The sequence below is a fragment of the Polyodon spathula genome, chromosome 17, assembly GCF_017654505.1.
Source record: "Polyodon spathula isolate WHYD16114869_AA chromosome 17, ASM1765450v1, whole genome shotgun sequence".
Taxonomy (NCBI): domain Eukaryota; kingdom Metazoa; phylum Chordata; class Actinopteri; order Acipenseriformes; family Polyodontidae; genus Polyodon; species Polyodon spathula.
In genome coordinates, this window is record NC_054550.1 from 28,439,514 (window position 1) to 28,459,270 (window position 19,757).

At 35.3% G+C, this 19,757-nt stretch overlaps 1 protein-coding gene across 3 annotated transcripts; it reads right to left on the reverse strand.

The window, feature by feature from the left end:
• Positions 1-218: 218 nt before the first annotated feature.
• On the reverse strand, positions 219-11,492 carry egln3 (egl-9 family hypoxia-inducible factor 3). Of its 3 annotated transcripts, none has more exons than XM_041276636.1 (5): positions 10,471-11,352; positions 2,722-2,841; positions 1,855-1,991; positions 1,297-1,370; positions 219-558 (listed from the first exon to the last, which is right to left on the reverse strand). In XM_041276636.1, the coding sequence occupies exons 1-5, from the start codon at positions 11,221-11,223 to the stop codon at positions 527-529; spliced, it is 1,116 nt and encodes a 371-aa protein (XP_041132570.1). In that variant the 5' UTR covers positions 11,224-11,352; the 3' UTR covers positions 219-526. The 3 variants fall into 3 exon arrangements, with proteins under 3 accessions (XP_041132570.1, XP_041132572.1, XP_041132571.1); XM_041276638.1 differs by lacking the exon at positions 10,471-11,352 and adding an exon at positions 8,581-9,434; XM_041276637.1 differs by lacking the exon at positions 219-558 and having other exon boundaries at positions 1,324-1,370; positions 1,855-1,897; positions 10,471-11,492.
• Positions 11,493-19,757: the final 8,265 nt, after the last annotated feature.

The window sequence follows — 19,757 nt, forward strand, 5'->3', positions numbered from 1 at the left end:
TTACTGAATCTGGTCCATTATGATAACTTTTCAAAGACTGGAACTTTTGCCTCAAAAAATTAACTTTGTGTATGCACTTTACAAATTCTACCACTGCAATACTAAAAAGTCGAAACAAACACACACTCACACACACACACACACACACATATATATATATATATATATATATATATATATATATATATATATATATATATATATTAATGTCTCTGCAGAGTTAAACTGTTCACAGCAATCACATATAAACCACATATACTTTGTTTGAAGATGCTTGTAGAGACGAGGTTGGTCGCAGACTGTGTCTGTTTATATTCCCTTTTTAAAACAGAAGCCTGTTTGGACTTTATCAACACTGCACTGCAAATAAAGTTGTAGTCTGTACCATTAGTGCAGTTCAAACATGCAAAAGAAACAAGGACAAACGCTGGTTTGAAAGACACAACTAAAAAGCTGGATTGTTATTTTTGGATCTCATGATTTAGTACACGTCTTCTGAAGATGTATTTGTTGCGGTCCATTCATATCATGAAGCAAAACTTCTCTCTTGTGAAGACGCTACCAGGAACAGAAATAAAATAAGAACAAGCACAGTCAATACATATATCAGAAAAACAGCCTGTTCATGTACACACAGAAATCATTTAAACATTTCCCATAAACAACAAACACTACTCTGAAAATCTGTAGCCAATGAAAAAAAAATAGTTAGGCGAGTCAGATCAACTGTTTTCACACAATATATCTTAAAAATGTTTAAATTGTGTGGTCTCATTCATTTGCAAAACAAACATGTACAGTAATGAATCATACTGCATGCAAGACTGAATTAGGATGCAAAAATGACAATTTCTATTTGTCTAGCTCCTGAACCTTATAATTCAGTGTATGGTTAGAAAATGATCTAAACAGGGATAGAAAGAAGACTTCCATTGCATAGCAGTTTGAACCATTCATTTTTACCACAAGTTTAATAAGACTCATCTGTGCTTGTTACCAATACACTGTGGCTAATCAAGCATGTATTAAAACCTGGAATGGGTGAAACAGCTACGCAATAGGAGTCTTATTTCTATCCCTGCTAAATGACACCAAACGTATAAAGATATGCATTGAAAACCCTTATATGTCACCTCACAACAACTCTAAAAATTTCACATTTGGGGTTAGGTATTGAATGATCTCAACATGTGCCACTTCTTATGTCCACAAGAGTATTTTCATGTTTTCATGTTTTTCCTATAATAGTAAAACTCTAGCTATATGTGTATTTGCTGAAATGTTTAGCAAACTTACCTGTTAAGTCTCTGAATCTCTTTTTAGCTTGAGCTCTTTCCTCTACATCGAAATACCACACAGTAATGGCATACCTAAAAATAAATAAATAAATAAATATACATACATATATATATATATATATATATATATATATATATATATATATATATATATATAATATATATAGATATGATATATATATATATATATATATATATATATATATATCTATATATATATATATATATATACACACACACACATATATATATATATATACACATACATGTATGAAAATCTGCAGTTGACAAACAGTTCCCTACTACATAAGCAGCAGTCATTTATTTACTTTTCCTTTTTTTGTATCACAAGATACTATATCAAGCAGCTCCACACTTAGAATTTTGTTTACTGCTACGAAATTATTATAACAACAATTACCATAATTTGCTTTCAATCAGAAAAAAAAAAAAAAATCCCAAAACATTTCACATAATAACACTGTAAACTGAAACTGACAGAGAACTCTACTGAAAATGAGGGCTGTTTTCCAGATTGTGTGTGTCTATAATTTACCTCGTTGTGTAAGCAGGCTGGACTTCATGTGGATTTCTTCTATCTGACCAGAAAAACAATAATCGGTCAAAAATTGGTTCAATATCTGCTACATAGGACTTTCCTTCTGGGAATATTTTCAGAATACCACCGTTTACCTGCAAAGCACACAACAGCATACAGTATGTTAGGACTAAACTACATCCAGAATGAGACAATCTCTTCAATAGTCATTGCCATGTGCAATAAAAACACTTCTGGAGTGAACCTTTTCAGCATCCATAGAGAAGCTCAATGTTGAAAAACTAAAAAAATGAAGCATATAAAACAACTGATTTCTACTTAACTCTGGTAACTTTTAAAGTTCTGTTTTGATCTTTTACTGAAGCGTTTAGTGTTAGATGAGAACTATGCTTTTATTAACTTAAAGACTTTAATACAACAGTCTTTATCACCAAAAAAAAGTTATTAAAATCATATGGGTTAGTTGCAGTAACAATAAGCCATAGTAAACTGCAGTTGATTGCAAAGCTAGAACTTTCCAGCTGCTTGGTTTTAACCTTGTGCATCTCTGAATGTCTTTTTAATTGGGGATATGTTTAAATTGCTTATTTCTGTTGCTGCTGGAAGGAAGAAACAATTTAAAATATTATTAAAAAGGCTGTTATGGTAAATCGTAAACCAACATTCTTTATTATGTTCTAAATACAAACAAACAAGTGTGATATTATTTCAATGCATATAAATTGTTTAACAATTCTGTAAGGACAGGGGGTACGGAAACAGAAGCCTTACAAATTAGCCAATTAAAACTTATTATCCAACAAACTGAAAGACACCCAAAATGAATTAATATTTGTAAATGTACAGCAAATATAATTGCCTTACCTTTGCATCCCAGTTCTTATTGAGATAATAAATACACGTAACACAGCGCCCATCAGCATTAGGGTTGTCTACATGTTTCACGTAACCAGTTCCATTACCTGGGTAACAAGCTACCATTGCCTGCAACAAGAAGAATAAAAAAAAAGAAGATTTAGATCTGTGAACAAGCACACACATTTTTTCATAAAAGGTTAAACTAGTAATATAAAACCTGTGTAAGAGGTTTACCAATTATGTACAACATGTTTTAAACATTCAAATGTACTGTATCAAAGTTCCCTGTGACAATGATGTAGCATTTAAAATATTATTATTATTATTATTATTATTATATTATTATTATTATTATTATACCGTGTAACAATTATTATTATTTTTCTTTTGGTTCCTGGGTAGTAAGTGTTATTTCCTAATTGCTTATGCCTCAAAAGTACAGAAAATGGCTATTATTCCCCACAAACTTTGCTTTTGTGACCAGGACAGTGATATTTTGAAATTTACCTATTTTACCTATTTACAATTTGTCAGAGCTCTAGGTAAGGAGTCGGCAGCCTTCAAGTACCTTCAAGACTTCTTCCCTAAGCTGTCTGAGGCAAAGGTCAAAGCCAATGTCTTCGTCGGACCACAAATAAAGAAGATCCTGGAGTGCAATGAATTCCCCAAGAAGCTCACTAGTAAGGAGAAAGCGGCTTGGAACAGCTTTGTCGCAGTGGTTCGGGGCTTCCTGGGCAATCACAAGGCCGAAAACTATGTGGAGCTGGTTGAGACTCTGGTGAAGAACTACGGCACAATGGGCTGTAGGATGTCCCTCAAAGTCCATATCCTTGATGATCATCTTGATAAATTCAAGGAGAACATGGGAGCGTACTCGGAGGAGCAAGGCGAGCTCTTCCACCAGGATATACTGGACTTTGAACGCCGCTACCAAGGACAGTATAACGAGAACATGATGGGAGACTACATTTGGGGGCTGATTCGTGAAGGTGATTTACAGTATAATCGTAAATCTCGAAAAAACTACTCGCTTCTAAATCTTTTGTAGTCATTTTTGTAATACTTTAGTATAAATCCATGTTAATTTGGATTCATATGTTGTTTTTTTCTGACTTTATGTGAACGAGAAGACACAAATTCGCCCGTTTTCTCATTGGAAATAGGTAAATTTCAAAACATCACTATCCTGGTCACAAAAGCAAAGTTTGTGGGGAATAATAGCCATTTTCTATACTTTTGAGGCATAAGCAATTAGGAAATAACACTTACTACCCAGGAACAAATTGTGTTACATAGTGTTATTATTATTATTATTATTATTATTATTATTATTATTATTATTATTATTATTATTATAGCAAATATCAAATTGACATCAAAACTTCTATTGTAACACTACTACTGTAAGCAGATTTTTCATTCAGTGTAAAATGTGGCTAACCACAATAATCTTCTGCAAATTCAGAACATCATGGTTTATATAACCCCTAAATCTTAAATTACAGCAGTTGTTTTAATATTTTTTTTATTATCAAATAGATATCAAGATATCAAATATCAAATATATTTTGTAAACAGAAAAAAAGATCACATTTGGAACGTGTTTTCGTAATCAGCAGAACATGTGGTACAAGTAAATCAAGCCACCAAAATGTATCCCTCTGGAATTAAGTCATGTGGTTGATAGAAATGACTGGGGATTTTATATGATAAAAATACAAAATGAATGTAGGCAGCAAGAAGTATTTATCAGCACAGGCTTACTGACTCTACGCCTTGGATTTCGCCGAGCCCTACATGCTCCCAGCCATGACTTAAAAGCCACAGATCTACTCAGCTGCCACTGATAATCCACTCTTTAGACACCACTCTTCAAACAGAGCAACTGTAAGCACTCAATCTAGGTTGATGGCAGTTTCAAAACCTAGAATGCCACTTATTGATAGCTTTACCCACTGCAATGTGCATCTAAAACACAAGCCGTAAAGTGAATCACAGAACACAGATCCTTATGAAAAGAAATGCAAAAATAACAAAAAGAAAACATAAAACCCCATTACTCATTGCAACCTCTAATGATAGCAAGAGTAATTTTCATTTGCCACAAACAATAACAGTAAATCATTCTGCATCTCCCCACACACCAGACTGGAGACAGTGTGGAAAGTTTATACAGGACAGCTTCTATTTAGTTTCTAGTGTGTTTGCTTGACATGGCACTAGCAAATGATTATGCTCATAGATTTATTAAACCTTTAAGGTACAAGGGACATATGTGTCCCACAAAAAAAAGAAAGAAATTATGCTAACTTCCTTAATTTTGCAATGAGGTGCACGAAACCGGGTTTAAGATGTGCTGACAGGTTGGATCTGGTAATACAAATTTTCAGTTTCCTTGTGATACTAAATGTATTTAAGAAGAAACCATTTGAAAAAATGCTTAATGTCTTGTGTAACTTAAGACACTAAGTGGGGGGTTTGGGAGGTTATATGAGGGAACAGTTTCGTATAAAATTATATATATATATATATATATAAAATACATAACTTCCTGTTTCGATTCCCTGGCATTTTGAAGCTGTACAAATTTTCATTCATAGACATCCAAGCTCTGCAGCTCTCGCACTTAACAAGAAACTGCAAAAGGTTCTTAAAACTGACACTGAATTTGTTGAGTAAATGTTGTAATATTGACTTTACTAAACACATGACATTTGACGCCTTAGTGAAGCTCTGCTGCATGCTGCTTTAATGACAGCAGATATCAATATGACATCCCTTAAAACTTGCCTAACTTAACATCAGTGAGACAGCATCTTACATTAGAGACCATGTAACTAAGAACACTATTAAGATCTGTCAAATCTTAAATTTCGGTAAAATAATGGCAAAAAACAACTGTAAACAGATAACATAGCAAAGTCACTTATTACTTTGTATCTATCGCCAGTCAGTTTGCTTAATCTGTAATATTAAAAGGAACTGTATGGGATTGATCCTCTTGAAGAGCTGTATGTGCGTGCTAACCTCATCTTTATGAGAACTGTCCCACAGGTCAAACGGGTTAAACTTTGCAGCAAAAAAACTGAAACTGTTCAAAAGCATCCTTGTAGGCAGTCCTAGTTCACCATACATGTAAGCAGTGGAATAGAATTTTTTTTTTTTTTTTTATTCATTACTTTTTGGGAATTGTCTTCTTATCTGTCACTGAGAAGAAAGAAAAAACACTCCAGACCCTATTGGAACTAAGCCCAAATGGTTTTGAGACAGAAACTTGATTTAGCTTTCAGCCATGATTCACAAGAAACATTTCACATTGCAACACCATCAAATAAAAAAAAAGAACATTAACTGAAGATTTGCAATAATGACTAAGAACTGTTCCAGCTGACTTATTTTGGAAACAACAAGCACTTCGGAAATCTGAAGCGAAGTGCCCATGTCATTAATTGCTTCCACTCAGGATAAACATATTTAGCTTGTCATTACTAGAACATGTAAACACTTAATGAAGGAGCACTTTAACAGACACACCAGTTGCAATTTAGCAGTACAGTCCCTTAGTTGAAGGATGCTGGCTTCTTGCCAGCATGCTGATGGTTTAATGACGATGCTACGTGCGGAGCGTGAGGCTTTTTAAAGTAAAGCACTAACTTCACAGCACGGCACCTCTCAGATACATCATTCAATGTCAAGACAACACAGTTTGGCTTTAAAACACACAAAAGCATCTCAAGACAGACAAATGTTTAAAGATAAACTTTTATATCAACTTGGTGCAACCAAATTTACAGTTTGCACCTTTGATATATATTTTTCTACTGATTTTCTCTGCCATGAAAGTTGTTTATCTTTCAAAAGTTCATAAAACCTAACAATGTGTTTACAATAACACAACTTAGTCCTTAGCAGTAAAAGGGATACTAACCTTACTGCATATACCACAAACACAAACTAGAATTGTATGGGCTGCTTTATGAAAATGTTTAAACCCCCACAAATTCTGTACAAACACATTAAATAAGTAAATATCAGCTTTTCTTCTTTTTTTTATTTAGGATTGAAAGATTCTAATATCAGATAGAATACATTAGAAAAATAAAAATGAAAGCATGTTACAACCAGCCCAAGGTGGTGCAACCCTCCCCACACTAGTGAGTGATACTCCACTGCTCACCCGTGAGGGAATACTCTTTGTCCTGTTGGCGGATAACCAGCATCCTGTCTAACTTAACAGAAAAAAAACGAACCACCAAGTGTGAAATGTCACGTACTAGCAGTGATCAGTTTGGTAGTTTTCACCACTGATGAGGAACTTTGAAACTAGAGAACAGAGATATGCACAGATACTGCTGATTTTATATCTATTGGTTTTGTTTGTTTGTTTGTTTGTTTGTTTTCCTAATATTGCTGATGTTGAATTTGGTGGGGGGTAAGGGTTGACAACAGCAACCCCTCACTTCTAAATATAGCACTACACCACTGACTGTAGTTTAATTCAAAACTTGACAAAGATGATTTGTTGAAATGTTGTGAACAGCATCTAAGCTATATATATATATATATATATATATATATATAATATATATATATATATATATATATATATATATAATATATATATATATATAATAAACTTGGCAATTCCTAAAAATGTTTATTGATTTAGGTTTTCACTGATTTCTCATATTATTGTTATTGCCCTTCGGCTGGCGACCTATTTAAGATGAAAATATATTTCTGCTGTACACATGACAAGAGCAACCCAGCATCATGATTTACTTACTGTATTCTTTATTTTGTTCCTATTTGAATTTTACCTTATTTTCTACTGATTTTAGTGTACTTTATAACTGCTCTTATCTGTGATATTCTATAATGTGATATGTTGTAATGTGATATTGTTCCAACTGTACCCTAAATGACTTAATTACAAAAAGAATTGGTAATAATTGGTCCAGTTAAGTAATTTAGGACACAGCTGGAACAAAAACCAGGAGGGACAGCAGCCCTACAGAATCAGGACCAGGCCTAGACACTCCTGCTTTACATAAAAAAATAAATATTGTGTTAAAAAAAGGGAAAAGTGTGTATGGTTTCTGAAGTACTTTATAATGTTCCCCAGAGTGTTCTGAAAAAAAGACACCATCTCCAAGATGCTACTGTAATTTCTTTTTTTTTTTTTTTTTGTGAATTTTTATAGGCAGAGTCAAATACAGCCACAAAATGTCTGGTCCTGGGGAGAGCATCCCACTGAAAAATGGTTCATCTTTAAAGGGTTAAATAAGTATGTATTACTTATGCAGAGCTGCAAAACATTCATCAGAAAGTGAAAAATGTGCCTGCTTTTCACATTAGCGAAACACCCATCAGATCGCAATTGATTGCACATGTACCAGAATCTGACAAAGCACCACTTGCTGACATTACGCAGGTCACATTTGGTATGCGTACCACTTTCTGACTAGGTGTAGTGTATTTTTCTGACACTACACCTGCAGATATTCTGCAACGTTTATCTAAATTGCACCATTCAACAGAAGAAAAGTGTTTAATTTTATGATGTGTGAAAACAGACCGAGTCGGGTGACACTTGATATTCAGGGCCAAAGTTTCAGCTAACCATGCAGAGCAGTCTTGAAAACAAATTTACCGGCTTGTTGCATAGGCTTTACTTATTAATGTTTATTTATTCCAATTCAAAATCAATAAAAGCATGTTGCTAAAGCAATAAAATCGATACTTCGACAAGTCTCCCTAAGAGTTTGTGTTGTTGAGCCTATTCTAAAGCAAACAGCATTACTGTACTCTGTTCAGAGAAAACGTTGACGTTGCACAGAACAAACAAAATGAATGACAACTTACCTTGGACCGTTCTTTGATATTGTTTTTTTCCAATCCCCTAGCGCACAGAACCACAAGTCTGTCTATCAGTGAGAGAAGGAAGCTAATAGATTCGCATCCCTTTTCAGTCCCACTGACCCAGGCTATCTTATCTCCCCTGATATGAGTTTTGGAAACACCAGTCCGACAGCCGGCCAATTGCCCATCGTGTAGTAAACCGGAGCGATGCATTTCTCTAACCTGATCCAGCACGCATTGGCCAACCACGTCTCCAAGAAAACTGTCCAAGTAAAAGAAACCCTGTTCCAGCAAACAGGGCACAATGTAGTCCATTGCTAACTTTTCCAAATCCAACTTCACCATGTGTTCAAGTACCGGCATTTCCCCTCGTAATTATTTATACTGCCGCAGCTTCAATGTATATTATAAAGTGGTGAGGTTAATTTTAATTCCAACTGTCCCCACTCAACAACAGAATATAATGATGTCGTGTTGGTATGGTTCCTGTTTGTGTCCAAGTGTAAAACTATTACACGATATCACCATTTGAAAATAACTGTACATACAGTAGATACATCGATTTCACAGTTTCACAAGGCACACGTACTTAGAGAATGACTAGCTTTTGTTTTACCCGTCTGCTTTATCGGTTTCCCTGAGGTTATCTGTTTTGCTTACCACAGCCAGATGCTTTCTGTTATGCATTATGAGTGAAACGTGCAGGATGTGAGGTAGTCAATACGTAGGTGGGGACTATATTTTCTCTTTGTAACCGAAAGGCAAAATCGATGCAAATTTTCCATATAGTTTTTTTTTTTCTTTTTTGCTGTACTGCATTTAAAGCTCAAACTTTTTCTTGTTGGTTATTTCACTTTTTTTTTTACAGTATGTCACACAATTAATTATTAGAAACAGAAACATTGAATGTCACTGTGTACTTGGAAAACAAAAGTACATACGTAATTTCAATAGCAACAAATCAGCCCATAATTTTTGTTTAGCAAATGAATTGTGTCGGCATCCACCTGCAAGATGGTTCACGCATGTGCATGGGGGGCGGCATCCTTATAAACAAAAGCATTTTAGTGTAAATATAAACTACATATTATGGCAAACAAATTGCTCCCAAGTAGCTATTTTATGTTTATTCATTATTAAAAGGCTAGTGAGCCATACTAATAATGCCTAGTCTTTGTTTTCCTAGTGTTGAAAAAAAAAAACACCCCTGCGTATAACTGTAAAAGCGTCTCAGTAAACTTTTAATAGGGGTGTGGTTCCGCCATTGAAGATGCCCTTAACAGCATGTACTGACTAACCTGCCACACGTAGCACAAGCAGTGTAAACAGCATGACACATGTAGGAAGTCTCCAGCAAACATTCGCAATTAACATTACTTTAGCAGTGTTGTAAAATCCATGAATGTACATTTATGAATGTACATTAAACTCAAGTTACTACCCTGACACAGTGTTACAAGTCTAGTGTACCACAGAATGCATACAGTCAGCATTTCAAATCCCAGTCGTACGCGTAGATGGGGTTTTAGCCGTTTAATTTAGTTACCAGGACGAAACTGTATACAAAGAAATGTAAGTATTATGAGCACATCAATCTTTTATCGCTCTATTATCGTTTATTATCATTATTATTATTATCATTATTATTATTATTATTATTATTATTATTATTATTATTATTGAGATAGTACTGTTTACAGATTTTTAATTGAAGTGTATCAAATTTTTGTTCCATCAACTTTTAAAGAAACTAACATTGAGTCGTTTTGTCAAACAGAATAAAGTACTAAGAAGACTACTCTAAAAAAAACTACAGTTTATGCGTTAAAAAAAATAAAAAATTGCAGCAAAACCGTGTTCAGCAGGTTTCAAGCAGAGTAATACAGTACTAACCTTGTGTCTTCCTCTAATAGTGTAAGGGCCAAGCTTTCCGTCGGCATGCGTGATGAGTTTGTCCGTTCTCGACAAGAGAAAGCCTATGTTTTCACAGCCAAGTTCGTTACCCTCCACCCACATTATTTTATCCCCTCGAATGGACTTGTTTGAGCCTGACTTTGGACTTGCAAGCTCTCCATCCTGAAACTTTCCACATCCGTGAAGGGTTATGACTTCTTGCAAAATGTTGTCTCCAAAGTTGTTACCAAGAAAATTGTCCACTATGCACAAACCATACTCGTTCATACAGGGTAATATGTACTGTATCACCAGTTTGTGAGAACTGAGTCTTTTGTGATCTTTACAAACAGGTTTATTGTAATGGGTTTTACTCAGCGGGCAAGGTGGTGGTTTTGAATCGCTTGCTATTGTGCATTCAATCTGTATAGACGCTCCTTCAGAACACCAGCTCAAAACCCCGTCCTGATCCTCTTTACCCATCTTTCTGACCACCTCGCTCGTTTCATGGTTTTGCTTTGTGAAAAATGTTTTCATGTTTTCAACTGACTCGTGTTTGGCGTTTTCTGTACAGTCGGGTTTCCAAGCTGTTGCCATTTGCAATCTGAAGCAATATTCAGTTGATAACACGCTCAAGTGTTGTACGTGGAAAATAACATGTTTCAGGGCTAAAAAAAAACGCCAAACCTCAAGCATTCCCCTCGCACGCGTGCGCTCTCTGTTCGGACACGTATCCAAAGGCGAACAGAACATCGATTCAAAAGAAGGCAGACAGATTTTGATTTGTCGTCGTTATTTGAAACGTTCGGCAATTCTGGCACAAAAAAATTAACAGGAAGCAATATACCCAGCATACAGCTATGGTTGTTTGTGTGTCTTTAATTAAACACAAAACAAACGGGTCTTTCGCTTTATCTACAACTGCAGTACTCGAACTTAAATATCAGACATCCTTATCATCAGTAGGCACACGTTTCTAATATGAACAAAATAGGTTTACTTCACATGAATTTATTAATGAATTCAAGGTTTAGGTTAGAAATATGTTAGTTTGCATGTACTTATATTGTTGTTATTAAACTTAAAATAATTTGAACATTAGGAAACTTCATCAAGTTAGTAACTAACTGTCTCTAGTTGCTAGTTTTACAACATTACAATTTGCACTTGTTTCAAAATAGGGACAGATATTTTTTTTGTCAGGTCACTCACATGTGACATTAATTAGATGTTCTTAACACAGGTCCAGTCTTTATCACAGAAATCATTGTAAATGTGGTACCATTTTGGCAAGACTGAAAGCTCAGGCCTATACATGATTGCCCCCTCAGCCAAACCTGGAGGGTGGTCCCACAAAGACAAGGATGAGAAGTGTTGAGTGTTTACACAATTGAATACAGAAATGGAATTGAGGTTGAGTGTAATGTTGGCTTAATAGCTAAGAAAAAAGTCAGAATGCTTTTGTTATGCCATTGGATTATGAGTCCAAAAATAGCACAACGCATTCATTGCGTCATTGAGATACAGTCTGTAACTCAGTAGCCAGGCTCAATGACATTTTCTGGGCATAGCTAATGCTCTGTTTTATTTTTAGAAGGAGACTGCATTCTCAGTATGTTACAGAAGGGAAATGCATTTCTCAGTTTGTTTATAGAAAAACAAATCTGATGTAATACCTAGCTTTTTAACAACATCAACCACTAGCAAATCTTTTTCTTCCCATAATATTTTGATTGGAATTATACAAATAGAAAATCAATTTCATATTATTAGTAGTGTAGGCGCATCCTACAAAAGACGCTACTGGAGGCAAAAGGCTAACCCTACTTAAATCATTTTCCTGCTAGTCCAAACAGGCAGATGGCCTGACCCAGAATCTTAATTTTGGACTCCCATTTGGAAAAGCACCCGCTCCATTACTGTCTTAACTCATTCAGTTTTTTTAAAACTTTGTTTTCATGTTGAGACATCTGGATAATGCTCAACATGACAGAACAAAAAACTAAAGAGGACCTGACACATGTCCCTCTGTTAGAATGTCAAACCTTACTGTAAGCATCACATAATTTAATTCTTTAATCTTTAATAATGTAATCTTTAATTCCTAATCAGGAGGGCTGCTTAAACCAACACAATTCTGCTTTAAAAATCAAAAAGGAAGAAACTGAATACCTAGTGTATCAGTGGGAGACTGGACCACAGCAAGGTCAGAAATATGCTTCCTCATGTACATTTCTGAATAACTAAATATGTAGACATTCAGAATTCATTTATAATTTCTAGTCTAGCCTAATTGTTAAACACAGCTTGAATCAGATTTTTACTATAATTAACAGCACTATGTGTAATTGAAAATGTTATACTGCTTGCACCACTTCTACAGTACATTAATACATTGTGGGTGTGGAGGGGAGGGGGATTAGATTCACAGTGCTTAGAGCTGTGAGGTATGCAGGCATACGTGAGCTCCTGCACACTGTAGTACAACAAGAACCTATTAACAGTTTGCGTGATAGATAATCAGTGTGTGAATTGCATTGGCTGCCAGTAAAAGGTCACACAAATTGGACATGCATATTTTCTCCATGAGTGTAGTGGGCTTGTCAGCCAGATAATTAGCACACACACACACAGAACAATGCAAATTATTTTGAGGAATGCTTTTGTTTCAGTGTTTTGTACATGCATGTTTGCATTTATTTAGGAAGAAAAAAAATCTGGTCAGTCTTTTTTTAGAGATGAAGTACAGATCACATAAACACAAAGCTTTAACTTGTAGTAAGTGCTTGCAACTTTTTCAGCAATGAAGTATTGTTTCTGATAAAAGGTCTAGGTAGATCATATCATTGCAAGGATATATGTTTATAGCTGGGCGCCAAACAATGACAATTGCAGTTCCTAAATGAACATCTTAACTATTGCACAAAAGGAAGAATATATTTGTACTGTGGTTACAGAACACTCTGTAGTGTTTAGGGAAATGGGCAAAACACAGTGCAAATCATTGCCTTTGGATTATTTAACTCCTATCAAATTAATTCATCTGATAAAGGACAAAACTGGGAACCCAAAAGTCTTGATGAGCTCTCATGGCATACGTTTTTAAAACCACAATTTCTTCAAAAAATAATTAATTCAAGCCTTGACCAATTACATAATCCTGATGATCAGTAAGAGTTCAAGTAGCTTCCAGTCTATCAGGACAATATGCATGCGTATTGTCACTTAACAGAGTTTCTATCTAGCTCCCACTTTGCTCCTTTATTTCCTGTGTCTGTCCCTTGAACCCTCCAATCACATGTGCTGAAATGCGAGTGAAAATTCTAACAACTCTGTAACCAAAGCAACCCCACCCCACCCATCACTAACACTATTGTTCAGACTCAACAAACTCTCCCAGCTGGTTGGGGACTAGCATGACTCTCTCCCCTTTAGTAAGACTCACAGGAGCTACCCCCCAGGACCGCTATAGTATTTTACACACCGTCACACATACAGCACACAACATTTGTTTCAAAAAGCCATCTAATATCATTAGATAGATTAATCAGCTCCCTGATGATATTTATTGTTGAAACTTTATTTTGTCAAATAACTTAATAAAAACTGTACTAGTAAGGCACTGTAACACAAAATGAATTTTACCTTAACAAACATTACATTTTATGCCATAAGACCTACTGTTGAGAGACAAACAGGATTCCAGTCAGTTTCCATCTAAGACCAGTACAAAGGCCTTAACAAATAAACAACAAGGAAACTGGGAGATGGTAAAATTTAAGAGCAAGCAATATGCTAAAGACATTTTAACTTTTTTTTTTTTTTTTTTAATCTGTCCCATATCTTTTTAGGTGTTTGCAATCATTTGCAATCGTCTGTTTCTGAAATATTTTTACTGGTGTTTTTCGTTTGAACTAAAAACTATTTTGAACTATTTGATAGCCCAGCTTCTTCTCAAAGATGACAGAACTTCTAATACCTCTTGCACCCCCTCATTCTGTTTTGTGGTGCATTGTGGCAGGGCGGAAGCCCAGCACATGTAGATGGTGTGTTTTTGTTTGTTTTCTGTAAGTTTGTCAGGGGCCATTCCCCAATTCGGTAATTGAGTGCTAATTGGGGAGTGGCCACATGTATATAAGGGAATCAAAATCCTTTGTCTGTGCTGTGATTTTTGAAGTGCTGTAGTGAAGGTGAATGCTCAGCCTACCAGGTTGTATTATTTTGTTTGAATGTTTTATTTTGGCCCCTGTGCCTTGTTTGTTTGTTCCTGTGTGTATTTTATGTTTTGTTTAATAAAAGTGCACATCAGTGCTTTAAACTGCAGTTCCCTGTTTCTGGGTCTCTTTCCTTCTAATAACATCTGGGGCCTCTTTGTACTTGTTAGAATAAATTCTAATCTGATTTGGGGGATTTTAGAGCTACATCAATGGATGGCACTGGTAGCCATGGAGATCTTATCTGCATCACAATGTGGCTAAAATTAGAACATCCACCAATTATTATTATTATTATTTTTTTTAATTTAGTCGTTGCCAATTATTTTTTGTTATTTTCTCCAAAAGTGAAATTACACCGTGTAACAATTTTTTTTTTTTTTTTTGGTTCCTGGGTAGTAAGTGTTATTTCCTAATTGCTTATGCCTCAAAAATATAGAAAATGGCTATTATTCCCCACAAACTTTGCTTTTGTGACCAGGACAGTGATATTTCAAAATATCACTATTTCCAATGGGAAAACGGGCAAATGTGTGTCTTTTCGTTCACATAAAGTCAGAAAAAAACAACATATGAATCCAAATTAACATGTATTTATACTAAAGTAATACAAAAATGACTACAAAAGATTTAGAAGTGAGTAGTTTTTCGAGATTTACGATTATACTGTATTTACTTTAACAATTCTTTAACAATTCTTGGGTGCATCCTGCACTCACGCAGAGCGCCTTTACTGGATGCGCCACTCGGGAGTCTGTGAACATCCACCAATTTTTATTTTAAAAAACAAATTGTTAAAAAGAATACTTCAAATGTATTGATGATGGGCATACTGTACTTGATAATTCAGGTTAGATGGCAAGTTTCAACAGCTCACAGATCCAAGTCAACAGTGTTCAAAATCTAGAAGTTCTTATAATTCTCTAGCAGAAGCCAAGTTCACGGTTTTGATTGCCTCATCTGTCAGCCATGTTTGAAGGATAGTGCTTGGGCTATGAGGTCACGCCACGTGATATAATCAGTCACCACAGAAGAGATTTTTTCCTGCACTTCCTGGTTTCTATGGTGCTAATAGAGACAGGGGCTGTGACCACTATATACACAATGTATATTTATCACCGCTCTCTGGGGGAGGTGGTTGAACATACACTTCACATGTTTGTATATATCTGGAGCTTTGCCAATTGTCATGAAACTAGGTATATTACATTATTTAGCAGCATTAATTACTAAAAAATATCAGATTCTGGGGATATATGGAGGTGTCTGTCTGTACATACATCTGTAAGGATGTTCTATATATTATCTGAAATGAAGGTTCTTGATGGCAATATAATGCAGTCTACCTCATTCAAAAGCTCTAAACAATACTTCATTCCAGCTGGTAATCTTGTAAACAGACATGGTCTAAATCCATATTACATTATAAATAGCAAAATTCTCACAGCCATACTATATTGTAAATTTTGTGTTATTCAGGGGGGCATGAATGAGGGCTCCTCCCCCTACTTCCTTCCTACCAATAACATCTGCTTATCCCCAATTGACGTCTTTTTTTACTGTCTTATGTTTTAAAAAAAAATCTTAATTCATATTTGTTTTGCATTAGTGGTGCAGTTGCAGATGCCAGGGCTCTCTTCTGCAGATAACTGAACCTCACTTACCAACCTTACGTACACACACGCTAAATGCGGTTGTGAGTTCACCATAAAAATGTGCATTATAAATGCCATATGAAATTGAAGGACGACTCTATGAAAAAGACCTAGGAGTTTATGTTGACTCAAATGTCTTCATCGAGACAATGTGGGGAAGCTATAAAAGGCCAACAAGATGCTTGGATATATAGTGAAAAGTGTTGAATTTAAATAAAGGGAAGTCATGTTAAAACTTTACAATGCCTTAGTAAGCCCTCGTGTAGAATACTGTGTTCAGTTCTGGTCAACTTGCTACAAAAAGGATATTGCTGCTCTAGAAAGAGTACAAAGAAGAATGACCAGAATTAATCTGGGTTCAAAAGGCATGTCATATGCAGACAGGCTAAAAGAATTGACTCTATTCTGTCTTGAACAAAGAAGACTACACAGCGATCTGATTCAAGCATTCCAAATTTTAAGAGGTATTGACAATATCGACCCAAGGGACTTTTTTGACCTGAAAAAAAACTAGCAAAGAAACATAAGAAACTTTACAAACAAGAGGAGGCCAAATGTAAAGTTCTTATGTTCTTTGCTAATAATAAGGTTTGCATACACACAGTTTGGTTGCAAAGGGCAACAACAACCGCACTAGTTAATCATTTTCAGAGCAAGTATCGAGTGCAGTCATTAATTCAGTTTGGTTAGTTAATGCACACTAGCTGTGTGTGCGTATTACAACCGCACTAACACAACCAGAGCTGGTGCTCAGTGGATTTCTGCACAACTAATGATGTCATTGTTTGTCAGACATTTCTGTGTAATAAACATGGCGCTATATATATATATATATATATATATATATATATATATATATATATATATATATATATATAATCAAGGTACAGTTGTATAATATTTTGTTATAAGCAAAAAAATACATAGAAATGAGTGTTCATTATTGAAAGGACAGTCGTTCATCTTCCACAGTAAGAAGCAATCTTGTGGTAACACATATTAATTACATGACTATAAAAACGACATGTGAATTGAGTATAAAAGTACCCTACTTTTATATATCTGGTAAACAACTACAAAATCCAAAGCTGAGTCATTTACTCAGAAATCTGTGGCTCTGATAAGCCCTCAGAGTGAATTTCTCTTTCAGTGTGTACGTGAGGCATTGCCCATTCTGAGATTACACATGCAAGCAGTTTCTATTTTAATTCTGAAAGGCTAGCAACATGTTTATGTTAAATTTGGCATGAAAAGTAGTTTCATGAGAACTTCATCCACATGGAGTATTACCCCATCAGTACAAGTTCATGAGAAAAAAACACCAGTTACATTATTACTGCTTTGTCTAAGATTGGACTTTAAAAGAAAGGGTCAGTTTTAGTGAATTAAAAGTGATTGAAATGGTTAATTTAAGCTTACAATTTTTTTTATATATTTAGTTTTTATTATTTTTATAGTCATGTCTTATTTCTTATTAACATCCCCTTCAGGATAAATCCATTGCTGTAAATAACTTATAATGGAATTCCATGTTGCTTTGTGTTATTTAAAGAATTGAATTAAATGTTTGGTGGCTTAATATGCTGCGCACATCAGAAGTACAGGGGAGGAAAAGTGTTTTAGCAATAACAGTTATCAGATTTGGATTACTGCAGTTTTTAAGTGCATCGCACTGGTTGTGTAGTGACAACAGTCTTACAGATCCAGTGCAGTCATAAACCTGTTTGGTGTTAATGTTCATTTCATTGCATGCAGGTGGTTTTGTCATATGGGCCAGTTCCTAGTACTGGATTTCATGAAACTTTGGACCACCCCAGCTGTTGGTAGCCATATAATCAATTAATCAAAAGTGATCACCATCCACTGCCTTCCAAAGTTAGAACACAGTCCTGACAAACAACGTCCTGCTTCTAGCTACGTGTCTTTGTCAGAGATTTCAAATCATGACCTTGGTTTGTTGAGCTGGAACAGAGGAACCAAATGTATATGTCACCACCACAACAAGCCCTTCGTGCCACGGGGATTTGGAGTGATGAAAGTCATTCTGACAGGTAAATAAGCAACCACTTATAAGCTAGATCTGACATTTGATTTGACTTTGTCAGCTCACTGTCTAGTCACTGGTTTGCTTAAACCAGGGCCTTAATAGTGATGTTGTTTTTCAGCTAGTTTTGAAATCCCAATTGCACAGAGATTCTCTCCCCTGTGTGCGGGGTTGCTTATTTGCACCCAGTTTTCTCCCAGTTATAAGTGCTTATTCAATTGTTAGGAAACTTTGTATTGATATTATTTAGTTTTAGTTATAGAGAGTATCAGACAATGGGGAGATCACAGTGAAAGCACTAATTTTGAATTTACAGTTGTGATGGGTGATGTATGTTACACTATTATTATTATTATTATTATTATTATTATTATTATTATTATTATTATTATTTGCTTGGCCTTTCCTGTAGACAGGAAATGAATGAAAAGCTAAACTTTCATTTTGCTGTAATTCCACGAAACACTAACAGAGTTTTCTGTACACCCTTAGTATCCTGAATAAATAAATTAAGTAATTATAGAATACCTCTGAAGCATGCTGGCTGTCACTAAGCAACAACACAAACACGATGAGGTCAAAGTGAGCTGCATGCTCCCATGGACAGCCCTGGACACAAATATACAGTTATAAAATAAATCACAGCGTACAATGCGACCAAGCCCAGCAGGGAGTACGGGGGTAGGTACGTTCTATTCTGTGGACCTTCATTATGATACAGGATCTATGCATGACGTAAGCAAATATTAAATCATCAAATGTGGCTGTGATTATGTAATATTACGCTGATTGCTATCAATGTTGTGTATTCTTTTTTTTTGTTTGGTGCTTTCATATCTGCGTCAGCAGAGTGAAGCAGTGACATTCTCTTTATCTGCCATCTGCACATATGCCTCTGCTTCTGAAAGAACGTTGCACGCTTCACCTATTCTCGGTATCAACAGCACTGTGCCAGTGTTTTGATGTGCGTTTATGTTAGTCACGTCAATCCCATCTGTGCTGCTATTGGGTGTTGACATTTCCTTGCACTCCACAGTCAAAAGCATGAGTTGGCATGCCATATCTCCTTTGAAGGCCACAAATGAAAGACTCGAGGCTGGTCAAGTTTGCAATGTATTCATCAATGCAATAATATTTATTTTCTCATTGTGCAATAAATTGTGTTTCAGATCATCATCAGATCTCAGGCTAAACTCCTTTAATCTGTATGCAACAGCAAAACAACAGTCTGTGCATTAAAAACAAACGTCTTGTCAACTGCAATGGGATTCTTTTTTTTTTTTTTTAAATCACATTAAATACCAGAAATAAAACCACACCATTCAAGGAATTAGATGATTTTAATTGTAACCTGAAATGCTACATGTATAATGG